This window comes from Eurosta solidaginis, chromosome 3 (genome assembly GCF_040869045.1).
Source record: "Eurosta solidaginis isolate ZX-2024a chromosome 3, ASM4086904v1, whole genome shotgun sequence".
NCBI lineage: Eukaryota > Metazoa > Arthropoda > Insecta > Diptera > Tephritidae > Eurosta > Eurosta solidaginis.
Window position 1 is genome coordinate 230,883,445 of NC_090321.1, and position 16,245 is coordinate 230,899,689.

Below are 16,245 nucleotides of genomic sequence, written 5' to 3' on the forward strand. Positions count from 1 at the left end.
TTTACATAAAAGCTTATCTTTTATTAAAACTCAAACTCTAGCAAATTAAAATTTCATGAAGCATGAATATATACAATTCTACTAATCGAAGCGACTTAAGTCACCCAAATCGTGAGGCGCTTTCGTTGTAATGCTATCATTCACAGCGACATCTTCGAAATCATCATAATTCATATTCGCGCTGACATTCAACTGTTTGCTTACTTTCGTTTGTGATTTTAGTTCTGTTTTAAAGCCATTAAAGCTCTCATTCTTGCTTTTTTTACACTTTTTAGCTCTTTTAGGTGAATTACGGTCCTCCTCCCCAAACGTTGTATCTTCCATCACTTGCTGATCATATTGCATGCCTGTGTTGTTGCTATCATTATCGAGAAGTTTACACTTTTTATGATTTTTAATAACATCTGGTCGAACTCCTGTATCATCACTACGTGGCAATTGATATTCATCTAGGTTTTCTTCTACTTCCTTTACTTTAGGTTGTAATTTTTCTTGAAGAGCTGCTAAGGCAATAAGTATTGCTTCTTCGGTTCGTATTGTTCGTGAACCTTGACGCGGTAATACATTTATATAATGATCAAAAAGTAAGGCTGGGTCATCAACATTCAATTTCTCATCATTCAACAGTGCCTCCTCCAAACCTCGGAGTCCACCAAAGACAACAAGCAAATGATTATAATCATATGAACGATTGGGTACTTCATGTATATTAGTACCACGATCTGATGTTCCCACAGTAAGATCATAACCGCCAGCGAATGGTGATTTGGTAAATATTTCAACAAGTGAATGCGCAATACGCACTGTATAGCCCCAATAGACGCCAGTTTCCCGACGTGGTTCATCCGGACTGACCACTGTGCCGCGAAGTTTCTTATTGTTGTCTAGAAGATGAAGAGGAATTGAATGAAAATTATGTTTGTACTTTCCTTTTAAGAATCTGATAACATTGGAATATTTTCCACACTTTCAAGTCAGCTATATACTTACCTCGTACGTTGTCGAGTCTGACTGTTACCCGCACACCCTGTTTGATAGCCTTATTTACAAGCACATCATTCAATAGACCAGCATTAACATAGGAGAATCCATCTTTTGCTTTCTTCTCCGTAATAATTCCCTCGCGATAAAGAAACACATTTTGTAGTCGCAAATGATGTGGCGTGTCCAATGGATTCAATAGACCGGAGTATTTCAAATCGTTATGTAGAGGGAAGAAAAATTTACGCAAATACTGTGGACATTCCAAGTACTGTAGTATGCGTGCCAATTGCAAACAGCTGCTACGCACTGTTGTAGACATCATTCCACCACCACTACCATTCACTGTGCCTTCTTCTGCTCCATCGTCTGTATCATAGTTTCGTTTTGTTTCACGTGCCGTTGCTACACCCACATCATCAAATACAATAATTTCACTTACTCGGAATATGCAGGCCGCACGCGCTATTTGCCCTGCCACATAGCAGCGTAACTCAGCTGACTGTGCATTCTCCAGTATGGAACCTGGAACCGCTATGCTAATTGTGGAAGGCGGTAGTTTAGATTTTGCTGCAGCTTGTGTATTTTTGGCACTGGTCGCATCTAATTCTGATTGTGCGTTCTTTTCGAGTTCCCTCAACAATTTCTCTTGCTTGCGTTGCTTTTTTAATGCTTTACGCTCTTCGTTTATTTTCTTCCAAGATTTAAGAGGTTCTCTACCTGCTAAAACTGGAGGCATTTTTTTATTATTGTTTATACGACTGTAAATAGTAAAAACTATTCGCTTTTAATTAAATTAAATTCACCCTGCACGTGTCACAACAAATAAGCTGTTGCGGAAGCACTTTTTTGGTGTGTTGAATAAAAAACTAAAGGTCTAATTAAACTTCATTAACCCTAACGCCATAGTCGTAACCATACCCATATCCATAACCATCTCCAATGTGATCGATTACTGGTGCCTTAACCTAAAATAAGTGAACATTTCATAAAAATGAAGAAAACGCATAAAATTACAAACATATTCCACAAAAAATAAGTCTCTTAATTGTGAATTGTTTTTGTGACTTTCGTTTACTGAAGGGCGAATTAATGATAACATAACCAAAAAGCCATAACCAGATAAAACAGCTGATCACACCTACCTTATGGAAATCAATGTAATCGAGTTAGCATTATGGTATGGCACCATTAATCGATTACATTGATTTCCAGGTAGGTTAGATCAGCTGTTTTATCTGGTTATGGCTTTATGGTTATAAGTCATCATTAGTTCGTCCTTGAATACCGAAATCATCTCAGGTCACAAAAATTGTCTCTAAAGGAAAATCTCAAATTTAGAGACTTTAGATGAGACTGAAATACAGAATTCAGCCGTTAGTAATAACGTATCCAAAACAATGAATAAAATCTACAAAAAGTTATTAAATTCACCAACTCAAATATTTTTAGGTCATGGGTATGGCGAGAAACCAAAAACCAATTGTTTGGCTATGGTATGGTTATGGCGTTAACGTTATGGTATGGCACCATTAATCGATTACATTGATCTCCATAAGGTGGGTTCGAACAGCTGTTTTATCTGGTTATGGTTTTATGGTTATAAGTCACCATTAAATGGCCTTAAGGGCGAATTAATGGTGACTTATAACCATAAAGCCATAACCAGATAAAACAGCTGATCGAACCTGCCTTATGGAAATCAATGTAATCGATTAAAGGGCGAATTAATGGTGGCTTATAACCATAAAGCCATAACCAGATAAAACAGCTGATCGAACCTACATTATGGAAATCAATGTAATCGATTAATGGTGTCATACCATAACGCTAACTCGATTACATTGATTTCCATAAGGAGGTTCGATCAGCTGTTTTATCTGGTTATGGCTTTATGGTTATAGGTCACCATTAATTCGCCCTTAATGGTGCCATACCATAACGCTAACTCTTTTTCTTAAGGCAGGTTCGAGCAGCTGTTTTATCTGGTTATGGCTTTATGATTATAAGTCACCATTAATTCGCCCTTTATACTGGTTGGCAACGGCACATAAAATGCTGCCATGGTAACCAAAGCAATGGGTGGTTATGTGATTGTCGCTTGCCCGGTCACCACACAAACAGAAAGCATCAAGCATTGTGAATCAAACTAAGTGTGATATCTTATCTGTCAACTGCCTGACAGGATGTTCAATATGGCTACTTTTTAGCGTTTTGACAGGGTGTTCAATATGGCGGCGCATAGGGCCGGCTATCTTCAGCGGGTGATAGAAAGAGATACAGAATGAGACAGCGATAGTCAATTACAAATCAGGTGATCCAATCACTTTGGTATTTTGACGTCTATGCAGAAGATATCACACTTAGTTGGATTCACAATGCTTCCAATTAGTGATTACACTCTAGTGGTGAAACTTTTTCTATGAAAAAAATCAGCGGCGCATAGCCGTAGTTAAATTAAATGGGTTTTAAATTTAGTTGCAGCTTTTTTGACAGATAGCCCATAGTAATTGATGTCAAAAACCTGCAACTAAATTTAAAACCTATTTTTTTTTTTTTTTTTTGACTATGACTATGCGTCAGCAACTCTAAAATTTATTCATAACTACAGCTAATCGAGGGGAACATTTATATGGGAAATCTAGTTTTATAATTAACAATTAGGAGTTAAGTACGAAAATGTAGATAAACTCGTTATGTATAAACTAGGTCTAAAGCCGTGGTTACTCACGAACGTACGTAGAAAAAACGTGTCAGCTGACACGACCTATCTTATGAGTGTGCAATGTAAACGAAAACTCACCGACGTGCAACGCCCGTACGTACGTAGCCCGGAACGTAGAAATCAAAACAATTTTGATTTTTTCCGTAAGAACGTGTCAGCTGATCGCTCTCTCAGTAGACAGAGTTGCCTAGTAAACTTTTGTGCGCTAATTTTTGACCGTTTGCAATTTTATGCAAAAACGCCTAATTAAAGTTTGAAAAATTGTGAAAATAATTCGAAATAATTATGTAAAAGTGCTGATTATAAATATTTAATCTATTTATACTTATTTAATAGTATTCCGGCATTTTACAATATCAAAAATTAAATTGGAAAAAGTTGATGTTTCCATAAGCATACATGCAAAATGGTCAATGGCAACAGTGCTTATCTGTAAACAATACACACACAAATATCTTATGTACATGTACACAGACGCACACATTGATTCCTACGGACTTGAGAGTTCGGTCAAACGTGCTTGGTACGACAAACGTCCTTACGTACGGCACACGTCGGTGGGTAACTACCGCATAAGACCTTCATTTTACATTTGCCGTCTTTCAGTGAGTTTTACAGCTCCGGCTCACGCTCAATTCTCACGGGAAAGCTCTGGATCATTGAGAGACTTGAGAAGCAGATGTCTTGAAATTTTCGCACACGTGAGAAGTGATAGGCAGATGTCGCCGCTGTTTTTCATTTAACTCATACGGCGAAAGGCTAGGCAGCGACATCTATTTTTGAAAAAGTAGGTATATTAAAGGCCGCGTTGCAAACAAATTATCTGGCTCACAAATTGAACCTGGATTTATCTGACTCAAATCGTTGTTGTTTCATTTACATGCAAAATTATTTATCTGGCTTAGGATTTTGCAGGGATGATAGCTATTGTTTGGGAACACAGAATTAGTGATTCCGAACATTTGTGAAATTATCGATAACAAATATCGGATATATTAAATCGAGCATCAGATAGTGTCGGTTCATCCATAATTTATGTCAATTGTTCTTTTTATCACCAAATTGTGAATTACTGTTGCATAAATGTTTCTAAGAACTTATTTTAAGAAATAAATTAAGAGAATGACATCGTTATCAAACAGTGAAAAACAAGAACTTATCGACCAAGTCAAACAACAATTAGCGGTGGCCAATGCACAGGAATTGTTGACGAAAATGACAGAAAAATGCTTCAAGAAATGTATTGCCAAACCCGGAATCTCATTGGATTCCTCTGAACAGAAATGCATTTCTATGTGTATGGATCGATATATGGACTCATGGAATTTGGTATCACGTACATACAGTAATCGCCTACAAAGAGAGCAAAACAAAATATAGAAATTTACCTTTAGAAGTGTGCGCTTGGCCCGGATGTTAAAAAGTGTTGGATGTACATGATTTTTTTTTATTGTAATAAAATACTTATTTATTTAGCTCCTTATAACTGCATTGTATATAATTGACAGCAATGCAAAATTAACTTTATTATTTGGTGCAGTAACTTTTATTTACTGAATTTAATTTTGATATTGCACGTGTATATTGTCATGCACAATCGTTTACATAAGACCCCACAATGGAGAATATGTGTTTGCCCTATGCAAAGGAGAGGATATACCCAGCATATAGCAAGTTTAAAGACTTGCAACCTTACGAACGTTTGAATCGAGAAGTGCTAAATGGTGTTAAAAGAAAATTGTTCGCCGGTATAAGTTTAAAAACGGTAGATCGATTATAAGAAATTTGTACTTTGGATAACATTGATTATCCATGCACTACTACAAAACTCAGTAGCTGGAGCGCAGGCCGTATCGTATGACAATCTTGCTCTACGGCGGGTATATACCCCATTTAATTTGTTTCGTCCCTCCCACAAATTGTCATCCTCCCAGCAGCTCCTTGCAGCATGACTGCTCCATACTCTCTTACTCCGGGAAGGCACCGAATTCAATCCGGGTCCGTCTCCTGACCCCGGTCCTGAGAAATGGTTTTGCTGCATCTGCCGGAAAAGAATCTTTTTAGGACGGTCATACTCTGTTCAGTGTGTCTCGTGCAAGGGATGGTTGCATCGGACAGTTTGTTCTGGGCTTGATCCCGAAACCCGACGTCCACGTAACCTTTATAAATCTTTTGTGGCTCCTTGCTGTTCACGCCCAAGGGCGTCCCGTAGTCTACGCCTAAGTGCCCCCCACTACCTTCCAGCAGCCCCGCTGTTCAGCAAGCCACAACAAGTACCCGCTGCTGCTCGCGCCCCACGGCGCCAACTAAAACAGCTGATACCACTCATAACTACTACCTTCGTAGTAGAGTTGGTAGCAATGCTGAGCATCAGCCCCTGCCCCCGTCTTCTCCCCCCTCTTTTCCAGCAGCAATCGTGCAGGTCAGGGAAACAGACTATTAGTCCCTACCTCCTATATAGGTTTGCGACATCCGCCCAATGCAGCTCCTGCCTTGGGCGGTGCCACTTTCCTAGATGTTCTGGTCTCCGCGACGGCAACCCCCGACGGGTTTCATCGCGCCATGTTGCCAGGTCGCAAACCCAAATCATCCGGGTACCCCAATGCTTGCCCAAGGACGCCCAGTCCCAGGGCCACAACAGCAACTGCGTCCTGGCCTTCCACAACCCAGGCGTAGTCACCCGTCACTTACCCCCAAAGTGGCGGCGTCTTCCCTTATGCACTTCAGAATTCTGCAGTTAAACTATAATGGACTAACTGGGAAGATTACGGAGATGGTCGATTTCATGAAGCGGCACAACATACGCATTGCTGCGATTCAAGAGACTAAACTCACAGCAATATCTGCATTGCAGACCTGCTCTGGGTATAATGTCCACAGGAAAGACCGCGAGAGCGAAAATGGAGGCGGCCTCGCGTTTATCATACACCACTCTGTGCAATATTATATATTTAATCCTGGCATCGACCGCAGGGACAATGTCTTAGAACGTCAAGGCCTATCTGTCCGGTCAGGCGATGCAAACCTAGAAATCATCAACATCTACATCCCTCCTGCCACCTGTTGCCCCAGTGGATACCGCCCTAATATCAGGGCCTTACTCACTGGCAACAATCGCATTATCTTGGGCGATTTCAATGCCCATCATGATCTATGGCATTCAAACTTGTGGGCGGACAGTAGGGGTGAGCTGTTGGCAGATCAAATAGAAGAAACGACGTTCTGCACAATAAACGGAGACGCCCCCACACGTATGGTAGGAATCTGTCACAGCTCGCCAGATATCTCAATCGTGAGCGCAGAACTCGTAAACTGCGTCAACTGGCAGCCGATGGTAACATTGGCATCCGACCACCTGCCCATACTTATTTCGCTCGAGCGTACCGCCGACTTCATTGTCACTGAAAAACGCACTTTCATAAACTTCAAAAAAGGAAAGTGGGAAGAATATAAATCCTTTACAGACAACCGCTTTGCTGCCCTCGCTATCCCGACTGATGCCCGCCAAGGGGAGCGTGCCTTCCGTAAGGTCATTGAATCCGCCTCGGCACGTTTCATTTCCGCCGGGAGAATTCCCGAAATCCGGCCCCACTTCCCGGCGACCCCAAATGAGGGATATAAACCAACGCATCAGATTGCTTGTGGATGAACACAAGCGGGCGAAATGGGAGGAGCACCTAAGAGGTTGTAACCTCTCTACCGGTGTGGGTAAACTTTGGTCCACCGTAAAGTCCCTATCGAATCCGTCTACGCACAATGACAAAGTTTCCATCGCCTTTGGCGACAAAGTGCTGTCGGATGCGAAAAAAAGATAGAAGGAGACCCAATAGACACGCACATAAACACAAATTCAGCGCGTCACTAATCACCATCACCGCTAAAGAGGTTGAGGACGCCATTGGTCGTGCCAAACCACCCAAAGCAGTGGGCCCAGACGGGATAGCTATGCCGATGCTTAAAAGCCTAGGGAAAGAGGGTTTCAAATATTTGGCGCATGTCTTCAACCTGTCTCTTTCCACCTTTGTCATACCCGAGAAATGGAAAATGGCCAAGGTGGTCCCGCTACTAAAGCCTGGGAAACCAGCTAACATAGTGAGTCGTATCGTCCGATATCTCTCCTATCGCCAGTGGCAAAGACGCTTGAAGCCATTTTGCTCCCTCATTTCCAAGCAAATTTGCAGCTAGTCCCTCATCAGCAGGGCTTCAGAAAACTCCATAGCATCACCACCGCGCTGTTGTTGTTGTTGTTGTAGCAATGCTCGCCCCACCTAATAGCCGCAACCGATCACAAATTGTCATCAATATCCTCTAACGGGAGTCCAAGGAAACTTGCCGTTTCAACAGGGGTGGACCATAAGGAAAGGGGTGTTAGAGGCGTTGGTTCCACATTACAATTAAAGAGATGGTTGGTGTCATGTGGGGACACATTGCAAGCAGGGCATACATTTTGTATGTCGGGGTTGATTCTGGATAGGTAAGAGTTTAACCTGTTACAGTATCCAGAACGAAGTTGAGCAAGAGTGACACGCGTTTCCCTGGGGAGTATGCGTTCCTCTTCTGCGAGTTCTGGATATTTTTCTTCAAGTACTGGATTCACCGGGCAATTCCCGACATAAAGGTCCGACGCCTGTCTATGGAGTTCACCAAGGACCTGCTTGTGTTTTTCCGCTTCATACGGCTGGGTTCTCAGGTGCCGTATTTCCTCAAAATGCTTACGGAGATGACTCCTTAGGCCCCTAGGCGGTGCTGGTTCGTCAATCAGATGTCTGTTGGGATGCCCAGGTTTCTGGGTATTCAACAGAAACTGTTTGGTCAGCATCTCATTTCTCTCCCTGATGGGGAGTATTCTCGCCTCATTATGCAGATGGTGTTCTGGGGACATAAGAAGACAGCCCGTGGCGATTCTGAGAGCAGTATTTTGGCAGGCCTGTAGTTTCTTCCAGTGGGTGGTTTTTAGGCCTGGCGACCATATGGGTGACGCGTAGCACGTAATCGGCTGGCTAATTGCTTTGTATGTGGTCAAGAGCGTTTCTATATCTTTTCCCCAGGTACTGCCAGCAAGGGATTTGAGGATTTTATTACGGCTCTGAATTCTTGGAATAATTGCGGTTTCGTGCGCACCAAAATGTAGATCCTGATCAAACGTCACACCCAAGATTTTGGGGTGTAGGACAGTCGGTAGCGTAGTGCCATCGACGTGGATGTTCAATATGGTCGTCCATGTTGTAAATAAGGTCGCGGAAGATTTAGTCGGTGACAATGCCAGGTTTCGCGAGGCGAAAAAACTGGAGAGATCAGGGAGATAGCCGTTTATTTTATTGCACAGCTCATCGATCTCTGGGCCTGGGCCTGTGGCCATTATCGTGCAGTCATCGGCGTAGGAAACGATTGTGACTCCTTCCGGTGGTGAAGGTAGCTTAGATATGTAGAAATTAAACAAAAGTGGGGATAGGACACCACCCTGTGGCACCCCTTGTTTAATTCTCCTTTGTTTTGATGTTTCGTTTCTGAATTGCACCGGTGCCTGCCGACCACCCAGATAATTTGCGGTCCACCTTTTAAGACATGGGGGAAGGGTAGACCCTTCCTGGTCTTGCAGTAACGAGCCATGGTTGACCGTATCAAAAGCTTTTGATAGGTCTAACGCTACGAGTACTGTTCTATGGTGGGGATATTGATTCAAACCACAATTTATCTGGGTGCTAATGACATTTAGCGCGGAGGTAGTGCTATGGAGTTTTCTGAAGCCATGCTGATGAGGGGCTAGCTGCAAATGTGCTTGGAAATAAGGGAGCAAAATGGTTTCAAGCGTCTTTGCCACTGGCGATAGGAGAGATATCGGACGATATGACTCACCTAAGTTAGCTGGTTTCCCAGGCTTTAGTAGCGGTACCACCTTGGCCATTTTCCATTTCTCGGGTATGACAAAGGTGGAAAGAGACAGGTTGAAGACATGCGCTAAATATTTGAACCTCTTTCCCTAGGTTTTTAAGCATCGGCATGGCTATGCCGTCTGGGCCCACTGCTTTGGATGGTTTAGCGCGACCAATGGCGTCCTCAACCTCTCTAGCGGTGATGGTAATTGGTGACGCGCTGAGTTTGTGTTTATGTGCGTGTCTATTGGCTCTCCGTCTATCTTTGTCGACCGTAGGATGCATTATATATTGTCGGCAGAAAGCGCTCGCGCATTTTTTCGCATCCGACAGCACCTTATCGCCAAAGGCGATGGAAACTTTGTCTTTGTGCTTAGTCGGATTCGATAGGGACTTTACGGTGGACCAAAGTTTACCTACACCGGTAGAGAGGTTACAACCTCTTAGGTGCTCTTCCCATTTCGCCCGCTTGTGTTCGTCCACAAGCAATCTGATGCGTTGGTTTATATCCCTTATTTGGGGGTCGCCTGGATCAAGCTGTCTTATAAGGTCGCGTTCCCTCGCTAAGCTCGCGGCCTCCGCCGGGAAGTGGGGCCGGATTTCAGGAATTCTCCCGGCGGGAATGAAATGTGCCGAGGCGGATTCAATGACCTTACGGAAGGCACGCTCCCCTTGGCGGGCATCAGTCGGGATAGGGAGAACAGCAAAGCTGCTGTCTGTTGCAGATTTATATTCTTCCCACTTTCCTTTTTTGAAGTTTATGAAAGTGCGTTTTTCGGTGACGATGAAGTCGGCGGTACGCTCGAACGAAATAAGTATGGGCAGGTGGTCGGATGCCAATGTTACGATCGGCTGCCAGTTGACGCAGTTTACGAGTTCTGCGCTCACGATTGAGATATCTGGCGAGCTATGACAGCTTCCTACCATACGTGTGGGAGCGTCTCCGTTTATTGTGCAGAACGTCGTTTCTTCTATTTGATCCGCCAACATCTCACCCCTACTGTCCGCCCGCAAGTTTGAATGCCATAGATCATGATGGGCATTGAAATCGCCCAAGATAATGCGATTGTTGCCAGTGAGTAAGACCCTGATATTAGGGCGGTATCCACTGGGGCAACAGGTGACAGGAGGGATGTAGATGTTGATGATTTCTAGATTTGCATCGCCTGACCGGACAGATAGGCCTTGACGTTCTAAGACATTGTCCCTGCGATCGATGCCAGGATCAAATATATGATATTGCACAGAGTGGTGTATAATAAACGCGAGGCCGCCTCCATTTCCGCTCTCGCGGTCTTTCCTGTGGACATTATAACCAGAGCAGGTCTGCAATGCAGATCTTGCTGTGAGTATAGTCTCTTGAATCGCAGCAATGCGGATGTTGTGCCGCTTCATGAAATCGACTATCTCCGTAATCTTCCCAGTTAGTCCATTACAGTTGAACTGCAGAATTCTGAAGTGCATGAGGGGTGACGCCGCCACTCTAGGGGTAAATGCCACCGCGCTAAATGCCATCAGCACCCAGATAAATTGCGGTTTAAAACAATACCCCTACCATAGAACAGTACTCGTAGCGCTAGACCTATCAAAAGCTTTTGATACGGTCAACCATGGCTCGTTACTGCAAGACCTGGAAGGGTCTACCCTTCCCCCATGTCTTAAAAGGTGGACCGCAAATTATCTGGGTGGTCGGCAGGCATCGGTGCAATTTAGACACGAAACATCAAAACCAAGGAGAATTAAACAAGGGGTGCCACAGGGTGGTGTCCTATCGCCACTTTTGTTTAATTTCTACATATCTAAGCTACCTTCACCACCGGAAGGAGTCACAATCGTTTCCTACGCCGATGACTGCACAATAATGGCCACAGGCCCAGGCCCAAAGATCGATGCGCTATGCAATAAAATAAACGGCCACCTCCCTGATCTCTCCAGTTTTTTCGCCTCGCGAAACCTGGCATTAACCGACTAAATCTTCCGCGACCTTATTTACAACATGGACGTCCCAAATGTCGACCATTTTGAACATCCACGCGAAACGCTCATGACTACATACAAAGCAAGCCAAGCCTAAAAATTACCCACTGGAAGAAACTACAGGCCTGCCAAAATACTGCTCTCAGAATCGCCACGGGCTGTCTTCTTATGTCCCCAGAACACCATCTGCATATTGAGGCGAGAATACTCCCCATCAGGGAGAGAAATGAGATGCTGACCAAACAGTTCCTGTTGAATACCCAGAAACCTGGGCATCACAACAGACATCTGATTGATGAACCAGCACCGCCTAGGGGCTTAAGGAGTCATCTCCGTAAGCATTTTGAGGAAATACGGCACCTGAGAACCCAGCCGTATGAAGTGAAAAAACACAAGCAGGGCCTTGGTGAACTCCATAAACAGGCGTCGGACCTTTATGCCGGGAATTGCCCGGTGAATCCAGTACTTAAAGAAAATTATCCCAAAACTCGCGGAAGAGGAACGCATACTCCCCAGGGAAACGCGTGTCACTCTTGCTCCACTTCGTTCTGGATACTGTAACAGGTTAAACTCTTACCTATCCAGAATCAACCCCGACATACAAAATGTATGCCCGGCTGGCAATGTGTCCCCACATGACACGAACCATCTCTTTAATTGTAATGTGGAACCAACGCCTCTAACACCCCTTTCCTTATGGTCCACCCCTGTTGAAACGGCAAGTTTCCTTGGACTCCCGTTAGAGGATATTGATGACAATTTGTGATCGGTCGCGGCTACAACAATAACACCGCGGGTATTTCTAAGGCATTTGATAGCTTCCACAATCCAATTTAAAGCCAGCCCTACCCCTCGGTCTTGAGATGGTGGGGCTTGTACCTGTTGTTGATGTTGTTGTAGCGGTAAGGTTACTCCCCGAAGGCTTTGGGGAGTGTTGTCGATGTGATGGTCCTTTGCCGAATACAGATCCGCTACGCCCCGGTAACGCAACACCATTAAGGTGCTAGCCCGACCATCTCGGGAACGATTTATATGGCCACATTAAACCTTCAGGCCATCCCTCCCTCCCCACCCCCAAGTTCCATGTGGAGGGCGGGTATGTACCTTGTGTGACTTTATAGCTCCAAGAATCTGAAAACGAGGGCAGATCTAGTTTATACCAAATCCTGTCTATCTAGAAGACACTATGTCCACAATCTGTCTATATTTGATCATCGTTCAACTTAGACTTAAATTCAGTCGCACAGGCATCGAGGGTCATATTTAAATACACCATCACCGACTGCGAAGCCTTAATAGCCGATTGACGATTCGGGTGGATATTGATCATCATTAGTGAAGAAAGAAAACTGAATGTATCAGCAGTAAGCTATTCTGAACAGCAGGTTTTTAGAAAGCAAAGTAAGATCGAGAACTTGTTCATGTTGGACAGTTGTTGTTGTTGTTGTAGCAGTGCTTCGCCCCATCCAATAGGTATGACCAATCACAAATTGTCATCAATGTCCTCTAACAGGAGTCCGGGGAAACTTGCTGTTTCAACAGATGTGGACCATAATGAGAGAAGTTTTAGAGGCGTTGGTTCCATATTACAATTGAAGAGATGGTTGGTGTCATGTGGGGACACGTTGCAAGCAGGGCATACATTTTGTATGTCGAGGTTGATTCTGGATAGGTAAGAGTTTAACCTGTTACAGTATCCAGATCGAAGTTGGGCTAGAGTGACTCGCGTTTCCCTAGGGAGTGTGCGTTCCTCTTCCGAAAGTTGAGGGTATTGCTCTTTGAGTACTGGATTCACCGGGCAAATCCTAACATAGAGGTCCGACGCCTGTTTATGGTGTTCACCAAGGACCTGCTTATGTTTTTTGGCTTCATACGGCTGTGTTCTCAGGTGCTGTATTTCCTCATAGTGCTTACGGAAGTGACTCCTTAAGCCCCTGGGCGGTGTTGGCTCATCAATCAGATGTCTGTTGGGATGCCCAGGTTTCTGGGTATTCAACAGAAACTGTTTGGTTAGCATTTGATTTCTTTCCCTTATTGGGAGTATTCTCGCCTCATTATGTAGATGGTGTTCTGGGGATATAAGGAGACAACCCGTGGCGGTTCTGGGGGCAGTATTTTGGCCGGCCTGTAGCTTCTTCCAGTGGGTAATCTTTAGGCTTGGCGACCATATTGGGGACGCGTAGCATGCAATCGGTTGGCCAATTGCTTTGTAAGTGGTAATAAGCGTTTCTTAATCTTTTCCCCAGCAAGGTAGCCTTTTATTTTGTTACATAGCTCATCGATCTGTGGCCATTATTGTGTAGTCATCGGCGTAGGAAACGATAGTAACTCCTTCTGGTGGCGAAGGTAGCTTTGATATGTAGAAGTTAAACAAAAGTGAGGATAGGACACCACCCTGTGGCACCCCTTGTTTAACTCTCTTGTGTTAGATGTTTCGTTTCGAAATTGCACCGATGCCTACCGTCCACCACAGGTTGAAGACATGTGCTAAATATTTAAAACCCTCATTTCCTAGGCTTTTAAGCTTCGGCATGGCTATGACGTCAGGGCCCACCGCTTTAGATGGTTTAGCTTGACCGATGGCATCCTCAACCTCTTTGGCGGTGATGGTAATTGGGGACGCGCTGAATTTATGTTTTTGCGCGTGTGTGTTCGCCCTCCGTCTAGCTTTGTCAACCGTAGAATGCATTATATATTATCGGCAAAAGACGCTCGTGCATATTTTCGCATCCGACAGCACTTTACATTTAACCCCATTTAATTCATGTTGGACTATTTCTTTGCTGTTATAAATGTACTATGAAAAGATACGCCTTCTGCGTTGGTATACGTGCTGTTATGTATGAAACGAAGTGGTAACGCCACACACTGAATTAATTTTATCATTTTGGCAACTCTGTTTTTGCTTATTCTTTTTTGTTTTTTTTTTTTATTCTTTAGTATTAACTCAACACATTTTATATCGAAATGTTCATATTCACTCATATTAAATAAACTTAGTAAATATACATACACAAAAGTGGTGTCAAAAGTGGGATTAAAAAGATGAGCCTCACACCGGAAGATTTGAAGAGGGTAATGGGTGCATTGGCAGGGGCAATTCGCGTGGCTGTAGAGGGGGCGTCCCACAGTGCTGGGGCAAATGCAAATCAGCGGGCAGCAACCAAACCGCCACCGTTTAGTATTGCAGAATAAAAGTTAGAAGACAAATCCTCAGTGCAGGATTTTTTCACACGCGTAGATTGGGCCTTACAGCTGAGCAAAGTTTCAGAAGAGGAACAACACAAATTCGTACTCGTGTATATGGGGGCAGAGCTGAACGCCGCACTAAAAATACTTGTTAGCCAAAAGACGCCTGACTCGCTGAAATACAATGAAATAAAAACCGTGTTAATTTTGGGATTTTCCGGTCAATTTATTTATAACATTTACTAATGCTTACTTAGGCTCTTTTGACCATTAGCGTTTGGTGCAAATAAAAACAAACTTATTTCACCATTCCAACCCGACGTTTCGCTAGTCTCTCTAGCTTTTTCAAGGGCGATCTGTGTATTTTAATAACAAAAAGCAATGCATTAATATAAAAACAGAAAAGGCATAAGTGCGTAACATTTCAATATTAGTAATCACAGTATTACATACAAACAAATATCACAAAACAAGAGGCAAAAACACTTCGAATAATATAACACGATTTATATAGAAAACTCACATAATTGGACTATTTAAACAAATTTGTTAGAACTAAAAATATTTTCGGTACCATTCCATAGTGGTATCATTGTCATACTAAAACGAATTAATGTTAGAGACAGAGGGTGTAGGCAGCAGCAACGTCATCTGTATCTTCCTTTTTGTTTATTGTCTTGTCTCTTCTTTGCAATATTCGCAGGCTTTCTAGCATTGTTTACTATATAGTTTGGCAGCTTAAGTAGAGGTTATGTTGCGAATAGAGTGGAAGGCAGTGGACTAGGCAGTCGAATGTCATATAATGAATTAATGGTGTTCGGAGATTTTTCAAAGTTAAAAAAAAATGATAAAAGCTTTAATATAAATAAAAATATTGTTTTAATAACAACAAAAATGCCATATATATTCTGTATACATAAATTTGTAAGTATTATCTCACTTGAAAATTTGAATTAAATAATCTAAAGTTTTGTTTTGAAACTGAGTCGAGAACTGTGCGTGTGAATGTGCGAATTTTCACCGATCAGCTGTTAGTTGCGCTACTTGGTAAAATTTACAATGCTTTCTAATTTAAAGGCTTTTCCCTGTTTATTTTTGTCTATGATTCTTGTGTTTTGTAGATCAGCTGCATGCCCAGTTTGCGTTGTGTGTTGACATAATGCTGTGCTTTGTTTTTTCTTTCGTATATCTGCTTCATGTTCTGCGAGCCGAACTCCTAGTGGCCGTTTTGTTGTTCCTATGTATATTTTCTTGCATTCTTCATTTTCATTGCCTTCACATGTTATTTCATATATAACGTTGTTTTGTTGGAGCTTCTCAATAGGGCTTTTTGTTTTTGTGAATATCGTCGATAATGTATGATTGGATTTGTAGGCAAATGCAATTTTGTGTTTGTTGTTGGTTAGCGTTTTGCTGAAGTTCTCCGTAAGTTTAGGTATGTATGTTACGCTAAAGTATTGTTTCGTTTCTTTCTCTCTTTGTATTGTTGTTATATTTTGT

General features: G+C 42.9%; 2 protein-coding genes and 1 long non-coding RNA gene across 3 annotated transcripts; 1 reads left to right on the forward strand and 2 right to left on the reverse strand.

Moving 5' to 3' along the window:
• Positions 1 to 1,819, reverse strand: LOC137245189 (putative methyltransferase C9orf114). Its single transcript, XM_067775457.1, has 2 exons — positions 991 to 1,819; positions 1 to 884 (listed from the first exon to the last, which is right to left on the reverse strand). Exons 1-2 carry the CDS (start codon positions 1,718 to 1,720, stop codon positions 82 to 84), a joined length of 1,533 nt encoding a protein of 510 aa, XP_067631558.1. The 5' UTR covers positions 1,721 to 1,819; the 3' UTR covers positions 1 to 81.
• Positions 1,820 to 4,728: 2,909 nt separating this feature from the next.
• Positions 4,729 to 5,192, forward strand: LOC137247005 (mitochondrial import inner membrane translocase subunit Tim13-like). Its single transcript, XM_067778072.1, has one exon. The coding sequence runs from the start codon at positions 4,829 to 4,831 to the stop codon at positions 5,084 to 5,086; it is 258 nt and encodes an 85-aa protein (XP_067634173.1). The 5' UTR covers positions 4,729 to 4,828; the 3' UTR covers positions 5,087 to 5,192.
• A 9,147-nt stretch (positions 5,193 to 14,339) lies between these two features.
• Positions 14,340 to 15,426, reverse strand: LOC137247006 (uncharacterized). Its single transcript, XR_010951756.1, has 3 exons — positions 15,269 to 15,426; positions 14,999 to 15,101; positions 14,340 to 14,919 (listed from the first exon to the last, which is right to left on the reverse strand). It is a non-coding gene; the product is annotated as an uncharacterized lncRNA (long non-coding RNA).
• Between the last annotated feature and the right edge of the window lie 819 nt (positions 15,427 to 16,245).